The sequence below is a fragment of the Ambystoma mexicanum genome, chromosome 6p, assembly GCF_040938575.1.
Source record: "Ambystoma mexicanum isolate Mex_15411 chromosome 6p, UKY_AmexF1_1, whole genome shotgun sequence".
In the NCBI taxonomy this organism is placed as follows: domain Eukaryota; kingdom Metazoa; phylum Chordata; class Amphibia; order Caudata; family Ambystomatidae; genus Ambystoma; species Ambystoma mexicanum.
The window spans coordinates 1,305,917,624-1,305,942,275 of NC_090935.1; the positions used below are offsets into that span (position 1 = coordinate 1,305,917,624).

Below are 24,652 nucleotides of genomic sequence, written 5' to 3' on the forward strand. Positions count from 1 at the left end.
TTGCTGAGTGAACCTGAACACTGAGCTTCACTCACCAGCTCCAGGAACACTGCGGTTGTGTGCTGCTTCGCACTCCCGATTTCAACTTCTACTGCTGCTTTGGGCATACTTGGGACCCACACCTTTCTGCAGCACGATTGTCTCCAGTCCAACCATGTTAATTGTGAGTCTCCTTCACTCAGTCCCTCGGCTTGCCTTCTGCTACAGGCCTCGAGCTTCAGTACGGTCACAGCTCTGCAATCACAGTAACTCGGCGCACATGGGGCAAACTCCACTCTCAGCAAGTCTTCCTCGATGCAACCGCAGCAATTCAGGTTTTGAAAACACAGAAACCTCTCAGAACTTGCATGATTCAGCGTCCCCTTCTGTGCTCCCACTTGCCAGTGAATTTCCAGCCATCTGCTTCTCTTCTACTACTACCAGCCTTCCAACTCCTGCTCCAGCTCCTTCCTGCTCCCATCTACTCTCCTGCTGCAGCCTTTTATGCCTCATAGGTATAGAAATTGGCGTCAGGCGTGAGCCATTAGTTTCAATTTCCTGATTCCTGGAATGGCTGTTCTGTCTAATTGCCCAACTACTAAATCTACATGCCTCTTCCTCGTCTCAGTCCCTCTAGGATTCTGGGATGGGTTGTTCTCTAAAGGGTAGATTTAATTCCCTTAGTAATGTTAACAGAGGGGCTATAGATTTTAACTTTTCTAGAAGAAGGTGCAAAGATACCATTTCTGCCATCCCTTGTAGTGTACCCTTGGAATTGATGAGGGCATTAAATGTTAGAAACCTTTTGGTATAGTATGCTTGGTTAGGATTCCCCTTAGGTTTAAGAAGGGTGAGAGACATTAAAATTACAATAAGCCATAACCTCTTGGTACAGTGTCAAGAGTCTCCCTATCAGAGTATAAATACTGTGTCATCCCACAGATTCTCCTCACTACCCCGGGACCGGTCTTCACACAGGTGATCCTCCCCCAATACACCACCCTCAGGGTTGGGATCAGGAAGCGTCTGCCTTCCCCATGCCACGTAGGAGACCTTAGTCAGGGTTTCAGTGAGGGATCCGCAGGATTCTTCACACCTTCCACTGACTCGTCACAAGCACGTTCAAGGAGAGGAAGAAGAACAGATGTTCAGAGACCCTCTATGGATAGAAGAGAAAGAATCAGGGACTCTGAGGCCCCCACGTGAACGTCAGTATTGAGCATCGGGGCGATAGGTTGTTTAAAGTGCACTATGTTGAGCAGTGCGATTCTTTTTTCTCTTGAGGTTCCGTGAGCTGTCTCTACAGCCGTTGTGCTACAGTTCATAAAAAGTTCCAATGGCATCAGCAGCACAGGCCTCAATCAGGAATTTTAACCTGATGTTTACCCCACGACAGGGTTGTCTTCCATTTGCTTATACATTTTCTTTGTACTATTTAAAGGTTTTTCTGTGGTTGGTTTACATGGGGTACAGTTCTCAGTGGGGGAAAGATGCAGAATGCAGTTATTGGGGGAAATTAACATGCCGGGGGTATGTTCATTGTTTAACACAGGGATGCCTTGATGGTGGGAATGGAAGAACGTGAATTGGGGGAATGGCTGATTTGAAAATTTCAATGATTGTTCAAGGGCTAAATTGTCAGAGGAAGAGTGCTATCTAAATTGGTGGATCACAGAGCTGATATTGCTTTACTCCAGGAAACCGATCTTTTACAGCGAGACTGGCTGAGGTTTCGCTCTATATGGTCGCCTCACCAATACTTTGCCTCTTCCTCCAGAAACAAGCCGGGTGGTGATTTTAAGAGACAAATCTCTTCATTTTGTAAAGTTTAAGTTAGGAGACACCCCAAATAGGGGGCAAGGATCTCACTTGGGTCTCCATCTATGGACCAAACCAACAGCATGACCACTTCTATGCTCGGGTTTTCCCTCATATTAAGCAGTTTTTGCAGGGGTTGGGGGCTTGTGGTTGGGGTGACAAAGTTGTGTTAGACGCAGGGGTGGATAGGTCGGGCCTAGTTACCCCATCTGAAGCATCAAAAGCGGTCTCCCTTAAGAAAACTATGGAGGACATGCATTTGGTGGACGGTCTGGAGCCACCTTCATCCTCACACTCAGGATTAGGTTTCCAATGATTTTACTGTAAATGTTTTTTCGATGGATTGTTTTACAGAAACAAATTCATCAGAAAAAAAAATTGTTTAAATATACATAAGTGTTATAACGGGTGGGGAGGGGTTAAACACATAGGGAATCAGGGGGCTTGGTGAAACCCCCTCCCAAATAAAAAAATTAATTCATTAAAAAAATCAATCGAAATAAGTTTGTTAAATCACAGTGAACCTCAGGATTATTCTCACTTTCCGCATGGCCACCGTAGCTACTCTAGAATGGACAATTTATTGGTCTCCCGGCCCCTGCTCTAAGAGATCAGCTCTGCCGCCATAGAATTAGCAATGGTATCCGATCACTCCACCTTCACGTTACAGCTAGTCAGTCATGAGTTGGGCTGTAGGAAGACCACTGGGTGGAAGCCGAATGACTTCTGGCTGACGAAGCCATTTGTACCACCATCTCGAAGAGAATCACCCAGTATTTCGAACAAAACCTCATAAGGGGACTTTGATGCCAATGGTATGGGACGCCCTAAAACCCACGCCGAGGGGAAAACTGATAAACCTGGCTTCGGCGCATAAACAGGTTTTAACTGCCCAACGAGTAGAGGCAGTTAAAGAGGGAAACCCGCTATAAACAAGATAGTGAGAGGAAAACTTGCAGGCAGTTACAACTAGCAAGATCATAATTATAGGCACTATGGGCGGATTACATCGCTCATAAACTGCTTATAACTAAAGACTTAATTCAGCACTTCTAATAAAGCGTTGCGCATCTTGGCATATAAACTCCAAGCCCCGAGAAATGCCACCGCAATTGGGGGTCTGAGGGATGAAGCAGCCGAGTTGCAGGATGATGAATCTGCCAAAATGCATATTCTATCACAGCACTATTCAGCATAGTTCAGGGCAGAGCCCCTTAGCGAAGGTCAGCATGACGCATTTATTAGGGATGCCCATCTCCCCTAGATTTCCGAGGATAACAAGCAAAAGCTGGCAGCGCCCATTACTCTGGAGGAAATTACGCAGACCATTCGCACTCTCCTTGGCAATAAGGCCCCGGGCGGGTTCAACAATCTTTTTTTATAAGAAATATGCAGATATAAATGCCCCCCGCACTCCCCAACCGGTAGTTGTATGCAATTCTTTTGCAGTGACAGGGTACATCACACCTTCCATGGTGAAATCAACACTAACTCGAATGGGTAAGCATGGCAAGGATCTCACACTCGCTGCTCCACTTAAGCAATTGCGGTTCTCAATTATGATTCTCGCATATACTCGAAAATCTTGGCCGCACGCTTAGCTACAGTGCTACCCGGAGTGGCAGGTGGGGACCAAACAGGGTTAGTCCCGGGCTGACAATATCTGTCGCACTATTGATGTCATGACGTGGGCACAGAAGCAAAAGCGAGACATGGCCTGGTCGTACTCTCTACTGAGAAGGAAAAAGTGTTTGACCAAGTAGACTGGACATATCGGTCAAAAGTACTGGAAGGGTTTGGATTAGGCCCCATTTTTTCTCAAACAAGTACTGGCTAATTTTGTACTCCTGGATCAAAGTGAATGGTATGTTGTCGGATCCAGTGAGCCTGCAGAGGGGCACCTGTCAGGGTTGCCCACTGTTCATGCTACTGTTTGATTTGTCCATGGTACCATTGGCACGCTTGGCCCAATCCTCCACAGACATACATGAACTAGTATTTGCCGGCTATGAGCATAAAATGGGGCTATATGTAGATTATCTCTTTCTATTTGAGGGACTCCTGATCCTCTCTGCCCCACATAGTTTCTCCGTTAGAAAAATTCTGCAGTGTTTTGGGGTTGAAGATTAATTACACAAAATCTACTATCCTCAATGTCTCAGAAACACCTGAAACAGTTGCCCGATTAAAAGCCGCTTTCTAATTCTTATGGGCTTCGTGAACCTTTAAATAGCTGGGCGTCCATTTAACTGCGCAATAAATGGACCTATATGAGGCGAATATACTCTGCCACGCCTCTCTTCAGCTAAACGGAATCCGACACAGTGAAGCACCTCAAATATCATGGCTGGGTAGAATCACTGCGGTCATGATGACCCTGCTTCCGCGGCTGTTCTACATATTTCAGGCACTGCCTGTCTGGATTCCGCGGATGGGGATTAAGAACCTACAGTCCCATATTTTTAGAAGGTTGCTAGGCGCACACTTATGGCAGCAAAGGACAAAGGTGTGTTGGCGGTACCAGATATCGAAAGCTATTCATACGCAGCCCAACCAGCACCATTATTAGACAGCCAGGCAGTCATGCAACATCCCAATCACTGGGTGGACATAAAACAAGACATCCTTGAGCCTCACACGCCCCCCCCCCTCCTACCCTGCATCAATGGTGCTGGTGCTCCCCAGCAGTGAGCAAGTAGAACTAAGCTTGATTATTGGGCCAAGGCCGGCGATAGGTACGCCATAACTACCTTCCCCTCCCCCACGACGGGTATATGGGAGAACAGGGAATTCTCACCGGGGCAACACACAGGGCAATTCAATCGATGGATAAAGGGAGGTCTACTTAAATTTGGCCAGTTTGTGGATTAACGTCCTCTTACCTTCAAGCAATGCAAACAGGCCTATATGGTGGATGAAACAGATACGATACGGGTATATACAGCTCCGGCATTGATTAGCCCAACCGAACGTGGATTTTCAGACGAGGCAAGCAATGTGCCAGTTTCAGGACCTCTTCATAGGGGCCACCCCCCCCCCCCCCACTCCCCTCTGCACCCCAAGTATCAAGGCCTCTTCTTTATATAAAGTATTGAACTCCAACAGGTTTAAACTTTTTCATGGGTATAGGGCAAAAAGGGAAGAAGATAAAGGTAAGCCCATAGACATGGTAGGTACAATATATGGACCAGGGCAGGTAAATCCTCTAAATCAGTTCAACTTAAAGAGAATAGTTTTAAGCTGATGTGTCGCTGGTACCTCGCTCCAGAGCACCAACACAAGATGAACCCTGTGCTTTCCCCTATGTGGACGAGGTGTACAGCTGCTCCTGGCACCTTTTTCCATATGTGGTGGACATGTCTATGTCTCCTCATCCAGGTATTTTGGAAGGAGGTCTTAGCCCAGAAAAAGGGAATATGTGGAGTAGAATTGGTATTGGACCTGCAGGTTGTCCGGCTAGGCGATGAGGACCAGCCAGGGCATTACAAGCTAGGGGCTGAAACCTTCAGATTAATAGCACACTTTCTGATTGCAGCTCGGCTGTTGGTAGCAAAACATTTAAAGTCCTAAGTGGCACCGCATATGACAGAATGGTGGATGAGTGTGTGTTTGTGGCTGCCATGAGCAAAATTGACGCAGGACTGTCTGGGAGAATGGGGCAATTTCTAATTGACTGGAGTCCCCTAATCGAGTTTGTGAGCCGATATGATAACCCCAGCATTCATCATAAACCCCACGAGACGGTGTCTTTTTCATTGTTATAATTTTTATGACCGACAAGTAAAATGCCACTGATTTTTAGCACTGTATTTTGAGCTATGTTTGAGTACGTTTTATCAGTTTGATTTACTCATTTTAATTTCTAAAAATTGTTTATGGTTTAGCACCTTATCTGCCAGTTGTAACATGGCAGAATTTCCAACACAGGGAATGGTGTCGCAATGTATTAATGTGTGCAGGAATCATATGCAACAGTGACTCTCTATGGTGCTATATGTTTATGCTTTAATGAAATTTCAATGATAAAAAAAAAAAGAAAATGTCCCTCCTCGTGAGTCTTGGAAAGAACAATTGCTTCTGGTCTCAGAGCATTGAACTCTGGAGTTTTCCTATACATTACAGGCTTTTTACCTAGAACCATACTCCAACACATAAGATTCCTCCTAATTTTTTTGCTCTTGACAAACCGGATCATTCCATTAAATACCTTGTAGTTCACAGACTTCCCTCCAAAGGTTTAATTTCCTATCTCTTCTTCACTTGCTAATGTTTCTTAGCAACATTTTCCCAGACAAGTAAGGACTTGAGAGCTTGGAGCTCATCATAAACCTGAAGCAAATCACAACATATACCCCCCAATAACACTTCAAGATTGATTCAAGTGCTCAGGGATACCATTCGTCTTGCGGATTTGAAGGCAAAAACAGACCTAAAGGATACTTCCAGCTTTCAATTACAATTTGGCACTTGCACTAACCTTTCCTTCGATTAATTCAATATGGACTAAGATGGCAATTCAACTCCTCTTGTTTTATCCTTCCCACAGTCCCATGGTATTTAAAAACAAAACACCAAGCCCTAAAGATCCTCTCTAAAAATGCATGTGCAAGAATAATAATTCACCAGTTTCTAGCCAGGGTCGCTTCAATTTTAAGCATTCCATGTGGCTATAGTGGTTATTGCTCTCTAAATCTGTATTGAGGCATACATTTAAAGAAATTTAATCTGGGCACCAATTAAAATCCAAGGTTTCATCCTGAAAATTGGTTGGAGTTTAATCTCCTCACTGCCTTGGCGTGACTGGTTATCTAAATAATTAAATCTGCAAGATCCCTAGACTGTGACAAACCATTTACACTGTAAATTGCCACTATTTTTACTGACCACACAAAGTATGCTACCTTCCATTGACTGTCCTGCATTGCCATGCAATGGAAAAGTTTGTTCAATGTTTTAAATGTCAGTTTTCTCAGACAGCTCGGAATAGACTTCATGCAGCATCTGTTACTTATTTCTACCAAGAAATAATGTTCGCCAATTCGTCTACACAACTGCCAAATAAGTGAAATGGATTATAAATCGAAGCAGGATGTATCCACCTTTGGGGCTCAACTGGCTAAAGATGCACCAACATATCCATTTTGTAGTAGTGGACTAGAGGTTGTCACGAGAGCAGCGAATTGGATGTGTCAAATTGAACATATTGAGACAAGGAGGAATAACTGGTTCCTGATCAAATATTGTTTAAGACAATAGTAAGTCTGACTTTTAAAGAAGCAACACGTTTTACTAGAAGTGGAATTTTAGAGTTTATTAAATACATAGGTGAGTAGAACCCTCCAAAACCTATTTTCTTTGTCAAATTTGTCAGTCTGAACCATCTAGATGTTTTATTGAATTGAAGTTTAGCTAGGTTCAGTAGCACCCTCCCCGCCCTCCTCCACCCCCTACGGAAGCAAGTGCAGAAGATGAAGTTCCAAGTCTCCATGTTTAAATAGAGATTGGATCTACTCATGATGCAGGGGATCATGACTCCTGCTTACCACAACATGTTTGTAAAAAATAATATTTGTACACTAGTAATTTTCTTTGCTTCTAGTGCATTTATAGAAAAGGTTAACATAATGCCTGCCTTCCATAGATTTGAAGCCTCTACTCAAAATTCTAGTTCGGTAGATTATCAATTGTTCTTATATCTGGACCACAGCTAAGCAATATTTTCATTTTTCAGCAGAAGGCCTGAGCCCAGTGGCTCTCCTCATCTCCAAGTAAATTTGCATTGTCTTTGCTGATTTTTAGTCACAACAAGGCATAAAACGTCCTGTGGATGAGTGGGCATCTGGTTGTACTCCGGTGACTCCGATACACTTGGGCTTTATTCAGAACCTGGCCTGCTATCTCCCACCCACAGCAGGACATCAAGGCTGTGCATGTGTGCTAGGTGTGCCGTGTGTATCCTTCACATGCAAAAGCAAAGCCAGGCTAAACAGGATGCTATTTACTTAAATGGAAAGTGCACTGCCCTTTAGGTAATGCAAGAGTCATCCCGAAACCTATGCTCTAACCAAGGTAACCTGCTGTAAGAAAACAGAACCTTTGCTTACCTAAATGCTGAATGATGTAACACTCCCCCCTCCCCAACCGGACCCCTCCAATCTTATATTTAGTTTTGCATTTATAGACAGCGCACCTAACCCTGGGGGATCCAGGGGCTGGTCACAATTATGAAAAGAATATAAACAAGATGTGAAGTTAGAGTTAGGAGGCAAGGACCTTAAGCAAAGAGCCAGGGTTTTGACAGCCCAAAAGGATGGTTCCAGGGTCAGATTGGCCACTCTGCCTTTCGGCCCGTGGACGGGCAGAAATCGTCCCTGGGGAGTGGGGGCCTGTTTCTGGCCATGCCTGGGCCAGTTTTGGGGGGAAAACAAATGTGAATACATTTTATTTTCCAATTTTGTTTTTCTTTTAAAAAAAGCCTTTCATCCCTCTTAGGTCGATAAATGAGTACCAACACAGGTTGGGTGAAATTGTATGCATATTTGTTCTATAAAAAAAAGAGCTTAAGCGTAAGTGCTATACAATAACATTGTCATTTGGCCTTGGACGTCTGCTTGGATTCACAGTAATTTAGTGTACTTAGGAACAATGCTATTTGATGCCACTTCCTGTTTTGTCAAGGGGTGAAAGGTCGTGTTTCATCGCTTCCCGGGATGTCATTTTGGGGTGGGGTCAAATGACATCACTTCCGGTAATGTCATCAGAGATGAAGGTTCGTGAGGGGTGGGCCACCTTTTTGAGGCGAGGTGTGGGCCACTTATTTTGGGTGACCGGGCCCATTTCTTGTCCCAGTCCGACCCTGGATGGTTCGGGTCTGTGTGGTGCGTGGAAGAGAATTACATAGTATAGTCAGGGTGACTGGGAAGCACACTGACAGCTCTGGTGTATTTGTATCTGGGGTTATTAGTTGGAGGGCGTAGGCTGAACGAGTAGGACGAGACGTGGTGGGATTTTCAAATCTTTATGCCAGGTACGCTGGGGCGATGTTGGAGGCATCAATGAGTGATGGCTAGAGTCTTAAATTTAATACATTTGCAGGCTGGTAGCCAGTGTGCTTTCTTTCTTGCCTCAGAGGTTTGGTCAAATCTTGATAGGTTCAGAGTGGCCGAGTAGGCGTTATTTTGAACAACTTGGAGCTTACAAAAGGTTGCGTTCTGATGGGCTGGCCATTAGGGCATTGCAGTAATCGATTTGAACTCCGATGATTGGTTCTCTATGGTTAGGAAAGGTCTACTGGCATTTATTAATTTAGTGGTGTAGGCAGCTTAGGAGGCAATGGCGCCAACGTGGCGTGACATATTGAGGATGGAGTTTAGATATACGTCTAGTGTTTTTGCTGTGGGTGAGACGAAGATGGTGTTGCTGTCGATTTTGAAGGAGCGGTAGGCAGGGTCAAAGTTTGTCATGAGTGGTTTTAGTGCCCACTTGCAGGATCTCAGTATTTTCATCTTTTAGTCATAGGAGATGGGAGGCCATCCATTCCTGAATGACCTGGTAGGTGGCGTTTAGTGTTGCTGTATCTTGAGCGTAGTCACCAGTGAGTGGGAGGAAGATTTGGGTGTCATCTGCATAGTTTGTGTATGAGATACCAAGGTGAGCAAAGATGGGTTTTGTGTAGATGTTGCATCATGTTAGGGATATGCAGGATCCTTGCGGGACGCCACAGGTGACTGGGTCGGTGTGGCTATGTAGATGGGATTTGCTCGGCTAGGAAGGATGTGATTCAGTTTGTTGCATTGGGAGAGAAGTTGGCTGTTGCAGTGAGGTGATGGCATAGGGTTGGGTGGTCGACCAGGTCGAAGGCTGTGGATAGTTCTAATAGGAGTAGGAGGGCCAAACTGCCTGCATCTCATATCAAGTTGATTTTGTGAGGTTGAGCAAGGCAGTTTGTTCCATGCTTGGTGCGGAACATTTGTAGGTATAAGGCGCAGTCTATTTCGAGAATGAAAGGGACAGTTGTGATTGGGAGGTAGTTGGTTGGAACGGTGGGTTTCTTCAGTGATGGGAGGGCCCACGCTGCTTTGAGGCTTGTGGGCACGGTTTATAGCAAAGGAGGAGTTCATGATGGCTGTCATGATCGGTGCAACTACTTCAACGCATTCTTTGATTCTAGGTGCGGAGCACGTGTCGCCTGTGAGGAGTCGGGAATGAAACTCAGACACAAGTTAACCATGTTTGTGTTTAAAGACTTTCATTGAAAATAAAAGGGTTGGGAAAAGGCCTCTCTGACCCAAATCTAAGGCGAATTTCCCTATCTAAACCAAAACGAAGGATCTTTCTGTGTCAATGTAAAAAGCAAAACTGTCCTTGTGTCCAAAAGTTCTATTCTGACCCTCACACTTTAAACTTTACTGAAAACGTAAGGTGAAAATCGAAATGTCTTTAACCTTTGGTGATTTTTGAATTTTTTGGGGGAAAAGAAGATTAAATAGTTCCAACACAAAAAAATTCTCCAAGGACAAAGAATCTTTGGTCCAGAGGGTTGTTTCCTTCCCCTGTATTCCTCTTCAACACATACGTTCCCTTTGGGGTTCTTGGTCCACACACTCTCCGTTATACACACAGCAGTTTAGCTTTGTACTTCTATTTCTTTCAGAATTCCTGGTTTCCTTTTCTACTAGGATTTTGGCATCTTGTCTGGTTAACACAGACCTGATATTTCTTCATAGGACTTCTTGTGTCCACACACTTGTAACTGCCTGGTATACTCTCCTGCCAGGGCTTCTTGTATTCACAATATGTTTGCAACTTCCACAGCTGTACATGTACTTGCTTAGATAATATATCCTCTTGACATCAATTGCTCTGGGTTGCCCATATAGTTGTATCTCATGCATTCACATACTGGTAAGAGTCTTGACTGCAATTCACTTCTCCATTTTTATAACAAGTCTTCACTTTCTCTCTTTCTGGTGCTCCGTTGTATTTGGCCCGATCGCAGATATTCCCTGGTGTCCCTGTTAGCCTTGGGTTGATTTACCGGCTCCTGTTGGCGTTCTCTGGCTCGTTTGCAGTTTACCGGTGAATGTATACTGCCTGCTTTCTGCTCATGACTGCTTTCTCTACGTTCTCCAGTCTCTCACAGCGTCTTCACCACGCCCACTTCGCTTCATGTTCCGGTAAGTAACGTACTGTTTTCTGTGGTCTTTGAATACCCAGGAGTCTTTCACCGGCTCTAAGCATTTCTGCAGTGTGTCCCAGTTCTTGCAGCGTCTCCCTTCTTCCTGGATGGTGAGCCGCCTAGCTCCAATACGCCTGCTTGAGTCTCTGTTCTTCGAGCCTCGCAGAGAGGTTGAATGTTCTCCCACCAACAGAAACATCTAGCTCTTGGCTCCTGTTTAAATTTCCCAGGCACAGGAGTACGCTCGAAACAACTAAAGCGCTTACTGGGCTTGTGGTTTCTTCCACTCTGCACAGCTCTTTCCCTCGTCCCAGTATTCAGGAGATTCTGGGGAAAAAAAGTCCATTGTTGATGACTGGTTTAGAAAACTTGGATGATCACTTTCAATAGTTCTAAATGTTAAATCCGTTCTGGATGATGTATAAATGGAACTGGAGAAGGCGGTCTTGTTATTTCCACTAGGTAGACCAAAGTTTGAGGTTTGGTCTACATAATTTGGGGAAAGGTTTTCCCTATTTTTTCCTAGGGGATGGTATAGACATATGACAGTAGGCCATGAGGGCATTAGGTATGGGAGGATTATCTTCAAGGGCAAATGTGGGATTCGATGTCTCATCCAATGAATTCATGACATCTCCCCATAGGTTGTCTCCTTCCATGTGATCCTCCCTCATATAGCCACCCCCAGGGTCAGGATGCAGTAGCGGCTGCCGTCCCCTGCACCGAGATGGTTTTAGACCTTCAATGATTCGGGTGACCTCTTGCTCAGTTAGGGCGTGAAAGTTGAATTGTGGAAGATTGTGTTGTGTTGGTATGAGCAGGAGGGGGTGGCTTGAGTTTCATTGATGTGTGCGGATGGAGTGCAGTTTGGAGCATATTTTGTGTTGGAGTAGGGCAATTTTTCCTGTGCGGTAGTCTTGGTGCACCATCTTTGATGAAGTCAGCGGGTGGGGATGATGGGGTTTTGAAGCTTGTGGATGATAGTGAAGAGTTCACAGGAGTCTCATTTGGCATTGCTTATTCTTGTGTAGTATGCAGTGGCTTTGGCTGTGTGGATATTTTTCTTTTGTATTCCTTGGTAAAAAGAGTGAATTAGAGTTTGTTGGCCTTTGTGTTTTCTATCGCAAGGCTGCTTCTGCAGCACTTTTTTTGCATTTAATAGTTTCGGGCTAATTTTTCTGGGATGATGGTTTAGCTTTGCATTGCTTGAGGGGACCTAGTGTGTTGACTGCTTGAGAAATAATGGGATTTTAGTCTTAAAAACAAGAATGGAAGGGTCAGTTGCTGAGGTGTTTTTGAAATCAATAAGTATTGGGAAGAGGCGCTCTTTTGTGAAGTTTTTGGTGAAGGTACTGCTGGCAAGGAGGTCGAGGAGCGCGAGTCACGTTTGGTTGAGGGGATGTGGAAGGTGATGCAATGGAGGTCAGTCCATGGGTAGGGTTTGTTTGTTAGATTGAGGATATCACAATTTAGGTCTGCAACGCAGTCTAGAGTATGTCCGAGGGCATGGGCTGCAACACGTTGATCGAAGTCTAGGTGTTGTAGGACTGTTTAATGAAGTTGCGTTAGGGTCTGTGTGGTCATTTAGGCCAAGGTTGAAGTCTCCAAAGATCCGAATTTTGGAAGTTGGCTTGGCATTGAGGGTGATGGTTTGAAGAGGTCTTCTTCGAATGATCGTGTTGGGCAATATAGGTGGTGTGCTGTTATGGTGTCTGTTGTGGATAGTGGGAGCTTGATGGAGACACAGTTGCAGTTTGGTGGAGGGTTGGTGGAGATTGTTCTGATGGGTAGGATTGCTTAGTGGATGAGGGCAACTGCGCTACCTCTGTTGGTGGTTCTGTCGCTGGGGAGAAGGGCATAGCCAGTGGGGCACGTTATTGAGAGTGCTGGGCCAGCTGTAAGCGTGTATCCAGGTTTCTGTGATGGCAAGTAAGTCCAGATTGTTGGTGGTGATGAAGTCTAGGATCTTGTGGGTGGGGATGGGTCTGGCGTTAATAAAGGCACAGTTGAGGGGCCGCAGTTAGGATGATTGCGTTGGCAGTGAGTTGTAGTTGCCCAGTTTGGGTAGGGCTGGAGGTTGTTTCTAGGTGTTGGGAGTGGAGATTTGGGTTTTGTTGGGAGCAGTTCTGAAGTGGAGGAAGCTGTTCCTGGTGGCGAGGGATGGCGGGCAGGAGCTAGGTGTGGGTTGTCAGGAACTATAGGACGCATAATATCATTCAGCACTCGCAGCACTTTCCTTGCTTTCCTGCCTTTTGTCGGGTGCCATGGAGACTGGCACAAGGCATGAAACATGCACGGTGCAAATCTCCTGGTGCACGATCATCCCAGAGGGTACGACGTGTTACTATGGTAAACTGGCGTACGTCGGCACTTTGTAGTGCTCAAGCAAGAATTAACATACAAATATCTCCTTCACATCGGCGGCAGCGCTTCTCAAAGTAAGTCCCTTCGTTTTTGCTTATAGTATCTGTGAAACCCAGCTACCTGATCTTGGCCTGTTACTTTGACCCTGTATTTGGAAAACCATAGAATTCCCGCTCTCTTCAATGAAAACCAGCAACAAACTCAATGTGTTTTTGAATTATGGATGGAAAACGCATTCTCCCTTCTGCTTATCAACTGATCGCCTGAACTTGGATTTTTCAGTTTTGTTGTTGTAGAACTTTTGGAACTCTCCTGCATTATTGTGTGCACCTGGAGAAACTATGTGATGAATAACAAGAAATATGGACGCTATGCTGACTGGGATGACAAACTGACAAACTGTTACCAACAACTCGTTTAGTGTCTGCGTGCTGTCCGAGGATATGTTCTATTAACCATACCAAACATCCCTTAACTAATTCGTAATAGGGTTTTGGCATTCTTCAGTATTTATTTATCATCAATAGAGGGAAATCACACCAAACCCAGGAGGTGAGCTATTGTCATATACAAAACCCATTTGTGTTTAGTCCTTTTCCCTACACTGGAAAATATTTTGTTTTGTTCCAAACAGACAAAAGAACAGAGCAGAGCATTTTTGACTACCATCTGACTTCCCTTCATTACAAGTCTAGCGCCCAGAATATTCAGGTGAGTAAAGTGACTTGTATATGATGATTTTAGCAATCAAGTAGATGCACATTATTATATCATTGTCCTTTTGTATTTGCAGCTTGGCGCCTTCCGGTGGTATTTTTTGCCCTTTCATTTGAATCTCAGACTCCCCGGTTTAATACTACAGGTGAAGCCTTGCTTCATAGGAAAGGTCACCCTTGTAGAGGAGGCCCTTTAGGGGGCTGTTCCCAAGTATGGAAATCTGAAGCAGGATGGATTATAACCGCGAGATTCTGACAGTTGTGCACTGCGAGCGGAGAGGCAGTTCATTCTTGCCGCAATGTGGTATGCTGAGTTTAGTTGGTATATGGCTGGATTGAGGAGTGGATTGTGATACTGTGTGGTGCTTAAGGGGTTGTTGGGGTGTAGGCTGGGAGAAAACAGGAATGGTGGACCATGGAGAAGTGAGGTCTGAGTCTGGGCAGGAATCTTCTTGGGGGTGCGGACTATCTTTTTGGGGTGGGTTAATAGGTAGACTAGCACAATGAGGGCGAATAAGGAGGTTGCTGCTGGTTGGCTTACTTTTGTCTAGCTGCGCTGTCGCAGTGTGGCTTTGTAGTTGGCAGACAGCTCAAGAAGGCAGACTAGAAGGCTTGGCAGAGCGCTCCGAGTGAGGCGCAAGCAAGGTGGCAGGACTTACTGTGTGCTATAACTCAGGCTCTGAAAACTGTCAGGCAATGGGGTAAACCGGTTAGAGTGCCTGCTGGGTGTTCTAGTCCAGATCTTGGTCAGTGCCACTGTCTATCCAGAAAAAGAACATTACCATTACTCTTTTGGGGGAGGGGGGGGGGGGGGAAATACCCCAGGGACTGGTAGGATCCTGCGATTGCCAGAACAAGAAAGGAGTTGGTGCTAGGCAGCTGGGGGTAATGCCTTAGATCCTGGCAGCAGCAGGAGAACAACAAATAGATTAGGGGAGACACTGAGCCTGCAGTGAACTCCAATTCAGGAGAGTATAGCCCTTGGTTTGGGAGATGGGGCAAGAATAACTTCAGTTGGTCAATCACCCGGGGCAGGGGCCACGGTGGAGTATTCATGCTGGTGATCGTCTTACTCTAGGGTATCTTCCAGGGGCCTGCAACATGTGGCTCCCCAGACGTTTTTGGACTACTACTCCCATCATGCCTAGCCATCGACTGTTGGCCAGGGTTGAAGCGGGTTTATAGCTATTCCCAGTGCACAACATATCTAGTGAGAGTTGGGAGAGCCAGGGAGAAGAGAAGTACAAGTGATGTCTGCAGTGGCAGAAGAGTGGGAGGGACTTGTTGGACTTTAGAGAATGCAAAAGATGCAATGAGGGCAGGGTAACGAAGTAATTGCCTTCCAGCCAACATCTAATGGGCAAAAAGCACAACTCTTTCTTGTTGAAAGAGCGAAGGGAATACAATGCCCCTTCTTACGATCATCAATGCCCTCTTGAATTGTTTCCCCATCCTGTCCTTTGTCCCCTCATCCGCTATACATCTGCATGGCTTCTAAGTTTGGGCTAAGGTCTGCATCTCCTTAACTGAAACTTAAACATTAAGAGATAAAAACTTGAAATTGTTTTGCTTCAACTCTGTTACGTCGTACCAGGTAACTATAACATTTCACAATAGTGGAGAAGACCAAAAAACAGAAATGATGTATGAAATACACTTGCGCTTATTGAGAATGGCTTTTACCAAATACAATTAAGCATGGTAAACGAAAGTTAGCTCACCCAATGTCTGTGAGTGGTGGTTTGTCCCTCTCCCTCTTGTAACAAATGAAAAGCTCTGGACTCTTGAGGCTGCCATGATTAAGGTTTGCTTGAAGCCCTGTAGGTGTGGATTCAATGCAGGTGTACCCTTCAGGAACAGTCTCGCCAGCTGATTTGATGATAATGGCAATATCGGTAATGGGAGCCTTGGGGCCGGCCGGCTTACTTTCCATGTACTGGTCCAGCAGCGTGGAGGTGTCTGTGAGGCCTGCCACTACGAAGTAGTCCGCTACTCTTGGACCTGTGTCATCCATCAGGACAGCCTCTGCCCCTAAATGAAATTTTAGAAAAATAAATGGTTTAGTATAACCACATCCAAGCAATATTAATAGCTGCAGATGCAATAACTACATTGCAAACAATCATCCCTTCAAAGATACTAGATACTTTAAACACGTTTCTAGAAGAGAGGAAGGGCCTGGAGTCATCTATTAGTTTAGTCGTGTAAGTGGCAGAGGAAGCAAATCAAGCTGACATGCTGTGAGAGAGATAGGGTGGCATCCAGGTATACGCCAAGCCTTTTCACAAAAGGTGAGACTGGGTTCGGGAACCTAGAGTATTGTGTGTATTATGTATATTGTGTATTATGTCGAACCTAGAGTATTGTGCGTCGAGGCTTTTGATGATTGATGGAGGTACCACCAAAAGTATCTGTCTTTTCGTCATTCATGCAGATGGTGTGTTGCAATCAAATTAACTATACTTAAGGTAAATCTAGTACCCCCAAAAAAAAAGGGAACCTAACTCCACGGTTCGGGGTTTACCATCATTGTTTATACAAAAAGGAGAAAGGGTGCATAACAATTTAATAAGTCTCTCATCTGTCTAGCCACGGATGTTGATCATGATATAACCATTGGTCCTGAAAAAATGGACTTCGTACACAATACATTCTTATAAATTTGACCATTTTAATTCTCCAAAATCGATAAAGCTACTAAAAAACATGTTTAAAACACATACAATATAACCCAAGATTAAGACCCACATGGTGGGTATAACAGCAACCTAATGGGATAATTTACATCACAAATGACATGTAAATTTCAACAAACACAGAACAATTACAATGCACTATGTAATTAAACAAAACAGCCATATCCCGACATGTTTCAGTTCTTTACAGCTTCTCAATGCTTGAACTTTCTTCAGGGGGAAAAAAAAATGTTCGCATAAATTCTTCACCACCATGTAATCCCGGGTAAAGAGTGCGGCGATCCCAAGTGAGGCCACCTGCACAGAACAAAACCAACACCTCCATATGAGACAGTGAGCTACGTTCTCAATGTAACACACAACACCTCTAGACTACACCAATGCGGTGGCTAGAGGACTGGGACCAGGTCCTAAATAGGCCTGCCCTAAACAAATTACAACTACCTCTAAGTGTGGCATTAGTAGTGCTACTGTCGATGTTAATAGCTTCAGACTTCTTCAATCAAGTCTATTTTAATAAATGGGTTCTCAAAGTACCCCTTCCAATTCCAAGGTCTGTATAGACGACAAAAATAAACAGGAGACATAAATGAAACGATGTACTCAATACCAACATATAGTGTCAAAATAAAAATAAAAATGTCTATACCTTATAACCCAAACGTTTGCCTAAGTGTCTGGAAACTACACCATAGCCACCTAGTACACCAAATAGCTGCCACCTTGTGGCCTAGATGTCAAATGACCACACACACACCACCTAGTGTGCCGAGTAGCTACACTATGAAAAAAGAAACAATCATATCTTACCTTGTAGCCCCCAACTAAATCACCCTGAATGTGTCTATATCAAATATATGCGTACACCACACGGTGTAAAATGATGTTAAAACTACATTACCTGCAGAACACAGGTATTACAGACGTTCACTAGGGAATTGCTTTGGAGCTGGTATTGCAGTACCACGTGTGAGCAGTCTTAAAAGTACACTCAACTCTGCAACAACAAGTACATCAGTGTGTCAATCCGTGTTTAAAAACAGAGCGGCTAGAAATCCAGCATGTTAATATACCAGTAGATTAAGTAAATTAGGTAAAACAACATGTCAAAATACGTTTAAAGCACAACATTGCACTCTATAAATGGAGGGAAACCGCGTGTATACATGAGTTTCAAAGGAGCAGTAGCCATTGCATTAAACGCTGTGGCTGAAAGTACGGCATATAGGAAACAAGACAGCGTGTTTAAAACAAACGGTAAATATTGTCGGCATGTCAGAGCGTATTTAATTGTCATGAATGCTGAGAGCAAAGGTACAGAATATTAAATACCTGATCAACCAGAACTCCAAACGTTCTCTTGTGACCACGGCATGTACGGACAACAACGTTCTGCAGCCGCGCTGCAGATTTAAACCGGCGCAAACATCAACAATGGACTTCTGACGCCCAAAAGCAATAATGAAGCTCGAAAAAAAACTCGCCCACCACAATGGTGGGTGGCATGAAAACAAGCCCTAATCTAAGTGTCACATCCAAGCACGAGAAGGAACGCCCAACATAGAAAGGCTACACCATGGCCAAACAATTTAGAGAGATTACACAGTGGTGAAAAAACCAATTCAAAAGGACAAGTATCACATATGTCATGATCAGCATGAAATGGCCTCCTCCCTCAATTAATTTGCTAAATTGTCAAAAAATGCTTGCACAATTATAACGTTATGAAATAAAGCGTTATACAAAGACAGACAAAGAATCAAGAATTTAGAATTTAAATGGCGTCTGAAACAGCAGGCTTATACATAGGTGTTATATGCCTAAAAACCATTTACAAGTTCATTTACAGAAATGCAATTTCATTTACAAGTTCATTTACAGAGATGCAATTCAAAAAGGTAAGCCCGTTATTGCAGTGAGTTAGTCAGAAACGGCAGGGTAAAATCATAGAAACCACGTAACAATTCATAAATTGACATGGTGCCACTCCACCTCCTCGTTCAAACCTCCAATATGACTCTGGCACTTAAAAATCATTTTCTGTTCAAAAGTCTACGATCTATCTCCTGTTTGGTAGAGCCATGAATCTTTTGAGGATGACCTATCTGAAGTCTTCGTGTGTGTGTTTCATTTCTATAAAATGCTTCACCATGGGAGCAGCAATCACTTTATTTTTAATGCAGCTCCTGTGTTCTGTCATTCCTGTTCTACATTTCCTATTGGTTTTTCCAATATATTTCAACTCGCAGGGACAAGTGATCAGGTACACCACATTTTCAGAATTACAAATAGTCATTTCGTTCAATACCCAAATGCACGATTGATTCAACTTAATTTGTGCAATCCAAGCCTGGATGGTCGTGTAGACTGAGTTTAGGGTGGAAGAGTCCTTGTTGTAGTCGCCGGAGAGAGAGAGGAGAATGTGTGTATCGTCAGCATAGTCTGTATAGAAGCTGCCGATTGAATCCAGGAGTGCAAATAGTGGGATCATGAATATATATCATACAGTGTTGGGGATACGTAGAATCCTGGAGGAACACTGCAGTTGATGGGTGCAGGGAGGGCGCTGGGATTTTCTGGGAATACTCTCACGGATCTGTGCCCCAGGAAGGAGGCAATCCAAGTTGTGGCTTCAAGAGAAGTTAGCAGAGATAGATCGATTGCGACCCAAGCTTTTGTGATCCGCCAGGTCGAATGCTGCCGATAGATTGAGGAGTGGCAGCAGGGCTGGTTTGCCTTCCTCTTAAATTTCGTCAACCTGAATCTTTAGGTCAAGTAATGCTGATTCTGTTCCGTGGCCTAGGCGGAACCCTGACTGGTGTGTGCCTAAGATGTGGTTGGCTTCTAGGTGTCGCTGATTTGCAGATAAGGTGCCCAATCCAGGAATTTTAACAAAAACAGGACAGCTGCGATTGGGCGATGGTTGGAAAAGTGGGATCTAGAGCAGGTTTTGAGATAAGAGAGCAGCCAGGCTTGATGGAGGCTGGTGGGGACTATGCCAGTGGAGAAGGAGGCGTTGATGAAGGCAGCAATAAGGGGTGCTAGGACGTTAGAGCAGTCTATGATAAGGAATGCTGGGCAAGTGTCTCCTTTAAAACGAGATGGTTTAAGACGTTTTACGATGGTTTTGACTTCAACTCCAGAGACATTTGCGAAGGAGACCATGGGAAGATCTTGAGGGTTAATAGTAGTAGTGGGTGGGGCTGTTGCTGATGCTTGAGAAGGTTTGATCAGGGATTGTTTAGTATCAATTCTGTGCAGGAAATCAATTTTGGTGAGCATGGTGTTTTGAATGTTGGTGCAACATGAGGCATCTTTAGCTATAGTGTCTGCAGGGTTGGTAGGGTTTTCTAGTTCCCTAAGAATAGTGAAGATGGCTCTGGGGTTAGATTTGGCTTTGACAATGCAGCCATCGTAGGTGGAGGATTTGACCAAGAGGATGGCCTTTTTGTAGTGTTTGGCGGCTATCATGAACAGTAGTTTTTTTGGCTTCTGATCGCAATTTCTTCCAGTTGGCTTCAGCTAGCTGTTTGTTAGTGCGGAGCGTTTGAAGTTCTGGGGTGAACCACAAGTTTGTGTGCAGATAGTTTGAGTTTGCGTGGCTTAGGCAGGGCAATGGTGTCAACAGATGTAGTTAGGATTTTAACATACAAGTCTGCAAGTGTATTAGGGTCTTTGTCGAAGAGGGGCTCGGGTAAGAGTGAGCTGAGTGAGGCCCACCCTTGGTGAGGTTTCTGAAGCTGCATGCACATGTGGGAGGCAACAGAATAGCAATAGGTGGGGCGTGCCTGGTAGGTGAGATCGAGAAGTGTACTATGTTATGGTCAGACCATGGGTAAGGGGAGTCGATGTGGATAGCCAACTGACAGTTGTCTGCAATCCAGTCTAGGGTGTGACCTTTGTTGTGTGTAGGGATGTTGATACATTGCTGAAAACCTAGAGTGCTAAGTGAGTTGGAAAGATGTGGCTGCTGGGTCGTTATATCCAAGGTTGAGGTCTCCCAGCAGAATAGATTTCGAGGAAGGCTTGGTGAGGGCACCCAGGGTGTGAAGGATGTTCTCTTCAAAGGATAAGACTGGGCCCAGAGGGCGGTAAATGGTGTGAAGAGTGAAGGTGTCCGAGTCTGAGAGAGTCTGTTTAACTGACAGTAATGTCGCAGTTGTCCGACAGGGTGGAGTTCAGTTCTCTAATGGAGAGTAAGTCTCTTGCTACAAGTGCTACTTCTCCACCTTTGGCATTGGCCGAGTCAGTGTATGCCACTCGCCATAAATCCTGTGCGTTTGCATCTCATTCCTGGTTCCTCACACTATCCACTTGCAGAGAGAGCCCAGGACATTTCCTCAGAGGTATTCTGACTCTCCAGTGTGCACGGGGCACAGTCCTTATGCATATACCACTTGCAAATCCCAGCAAGACCAGAACTCCTAGCTGATTGTAGGGAACCAGTTCAAGACCTTCTTGGTTCCTTAAATCTCCTCCTTCATACTCCTTGCCAACTTTCTCATTCAGTTCAGCAGACACTAAAATAGTCAAGGGAGAGCATCGGAATTGCTGCAAGACCAGCATCTCAGTTCCTTGTTCATCATAGGTCAGACCACAAACCTCTGCTTATCTCACCTCTGAATTAACAACTAGCTGTAGAGGTTGCCATGCCAGATCACCCCTCCCTCCCCCCATCCTTCTTCAACTAACACTTCATAGTGGAAGGGGCATTTCATATAACAAGGCACACCATACCTCATCTAGGATTGCCAAAGATATAAGATGCAACTTGAAGAGTGCCCACAATTAACTTGTTTTTTAAAATTCAAGCCCACATATAAAGGAGGTACCTGAACAGAGGGTGAAACATAACTCACTCATACAAATCAGCCACTCACAAACCAAGCTCAAAGTATTCTAGTGTAGGCATTCATCTCACAGTGAAACACTGGGCTCTCACATGCAAGACTCAAACTGCTTTTCTGGAATACTCTGAAGCAGAATTAATGGATCAGGTTTGTGCTTTCATCAACGTGCAAGTGTATCAAACAGAGTACTCTGCATACCTGATCACACAGCAAGGAGGCACCAAGAGAAGGAAATTATTCTACAAAAAGGCTTTAGAGAATATTAACATTGTAGGTAATGTTAGGACTGATTTTCTATACTCTGGCCTGGTGGACATATGTCTAGAAGGCCAACCTACATTGTGACAGGGACAACTCTGGGGAGCTCTAGCTAAACCAGTTCAAGGTAACTAGTCGAGTGGTCTAGGCTAAGTCTCAAGAGGAAGTGAGCTTGTAAGGGGTCCACAAAGAGTACACTTAGTGACGCAGTCAAAGATTACACTTGGACAATCCGGTATAAAAATCATTCTTTACTTACGGCCAAAACAAACAGTGAAAAATGGCTTCAAACAGGTAATGTTATCACACAACACTAACATTAGATACATATATACAATTACTGGTGTAGGGAAAATTACATATCAGCCCCCTGAAAAGAAAAGTACAGTTAAGTATTTGCAATAGAAGTCCACAGAAAATACATCCTAACTTCAGAGGTCCATCCCTAAAATATATGGTGCCTTGTGCCCAAATGTTCAGCAAACTTTCATGCAGTACTTTGTAGCTGGAAAAAATGAAGGTAGGGTCTCTGGGGGCCAGTGAGCAGTTCCAAGTGTCAGGAAACAAGTTAATCTAACTAATAAACCTGTTCCCAACTTTCAGAGTGCTTGTGTAAACGAACTATGGCAAACCAAAGTATTAAACATTTTGTAAAAATTAGAAAACCTTTAAAGGGGAGTTTAGGGGGCAGGTAAGTATCGCTATAACTCACCCCCATACTCGAATTTTCATGAGACTTGGCAGGTCGGTTTAAGAAGGTCCAAGGTCACTTTTCCCAGCATCACCCTCAGCTCTTGATACCCAGGGGTTGCAGGTTTGTGCAGCTCTCCGGTCAGTGTCTGATGCTGGTGCAAGGGCTTGCAGTGGAAGAATGCAGCAAAACTCTACGCAGGCCCCCTCAGGACAGGAATGGCCACAAGTAAGCAATTTCAGACGAAGGCCATCGATGCACCGCGAAGCAAAGGGACTCACTTGTCGCGGTCAGACTTTCGCTCCCATCTCGTGTCCCCTGGAGGCTATGACCACGAAATTTCCCAAAAAGGTAATCTTACAGGACTAGCTGAGGATCCCACAAGTTCCAGGCCTCAACTCGGAACAGTGGTGTCTGTAGCATGATAGCCCAAACTCAGAGCTTGCCAGCCACAGGGTGGTCCTGGGGCACTTCCGAAGGCTCTTCTTTGCCAGTCTCTGAGCTGATGTCAAGAATGGATGTTCCCTCCACTCCAAAAGCTGCAGCTCCTTCAGAGGACTGCTGGAGATCACCTTCAAGACAGGGCTCTCGCAGGACAGCAGCAGAAGTTGGTCCCCAAGCCTTCTTCAGATGGGTCTCCGGTTTCCTTGGTGGTTTTGCCCCTGGACAGGAGTCTTGGCTTCTTCAGTTTCTTCCAGGATCTCTCAAGTGGGCGCATGGGTCCTCTTCCTATCAAAAAAGCCATGTAAGAGCAATTGCCCCCACTAGCCAATGACAGATCTGCCCCACACACACATCCCAGCAGTGGTCCTATCAGGACTACTTGCAGCAAAACTCATTCATTCATTCATTCCACCCAGACACACTGGTACCAGACAGTCCCAGCCCACTTACTGGCAGCAAACACACATCCCTCCAGTAGCCCGCCAAAAGCCTCTGCATTGGAGGTCCATTTAAGGATTTTCCTGGCCTCACAGGCCAGGAAGAAGGATAAAAGACAAGATGGACAAAGGACAAGCGAAAAACCTTGTCGCATGACCATGTTTGGCTATTAGCCACAGTTAGTAGCCAAACGTGGTAAACACAGTAAGGCTACATTGAAAAGTCCCCAAAAGTAGGAAAGAGTAACTGCTGCCACCAGCTTGTCCGTTTAGCACACCTAGAGTAACCAAAAATCCTCTGAGTGTTAGTCTAGGGCAAAGTAAAAAGTGTACCCCGTTGTACTGCATTGTAAGATAAATTGTTCAATGATAAAAAGTTACCACAAGTGATAACCAGTTGCTAAAAGTAGTAACAAAGTGACAAGACTAAGAAAAACACTGCTTCCCAGTACTGACAGTCTGATGGACATGTCAGTTTCCCCATAAAAGATGAGCAAAAGCCAATGTAGTGAAGCTTAAGGCTTCACTGCACTGTAAAAAGAACAGGTCAGATTAAAAAATAAAAGCAACAAATTTGGGGGTCCATAGAAATGGAAGGAAAGGTGTAGTAAAGAGGACTCTTTCCTAACAGGCATCAGAATCTAAACACTTTTTAACCTGTTTTTATTGAACTTTCAAAGCATGAATAATACTCAAAAAAACATACTTCACAACTGATGGCTACACCCACACCACCCCCCAACCACTTACTGAAGATACGGTTACAATCAAGTCTATGGCAAGAAAAATAAAAGACATATCATATTTAAGCCTCAGTAACTGATTGATGATCAGACCCCTTGGACTCACCACTGGCAGTTGACAGTAAATATATCACATATGGACCCCAAATGTCTTTCAGCTTGGAGGCCGGGTGTGTCATAGCACCATAGTCAGTCTCCAGTTAATGACAGTGTAAGACATCAGACCTCCAGTGGTCATATGCAGGAGGGCGGCCCTCTCCCACAACATGGCCGCTCTCCTCTTGGCCAACAGTAGCAGCAAGCCCAGCAGCTTTTGGACATGTTTAGGTAGTTCCAAGGTGTAACCCAACAATGCTACAGTAGGAGTCAAGGCCACCTACTCTTCCGCAATTCCCCAATCATTTTGCTTGCACCCAAAAAGAGTGGCTTCATGGGCAGGGCCAATCCAGGTGCAAACAAAGTAGCCGGGGGAAACCCC

At 44.7% G+C, this 24,652-nt stretch overlaps 1 protein-coding gene across 4 annotated transcripts in view; it reads right to left on the bottom strand.

Annotated features, from left to right (window-relative positions):
* DENND4C (DENN domain containing 4C) overlaps positions 1-24,652 on the bottom strand; it is a 2,555,958-nt gene that overhangs the window by 2,237,038 nt on the left and 294,268 nt on the right. For all 4 annotated transcript variants that reach the window (XM_069625964.1, XM_069625963.1, XM_069625962.1 and 1 more), the window contains exon 2: positions 15,777-16,086. In XM_069625964.1, the coding sequence (XP_069482065.1) occupies positions 15,777-16,069 (293 nt within the window). In that variant the 5' untranslated portion in view covers positions 16,070-16,086. The remainder of the gene's footprint in view (positions 1-15,776; positions 16,087-24,652) is intronic.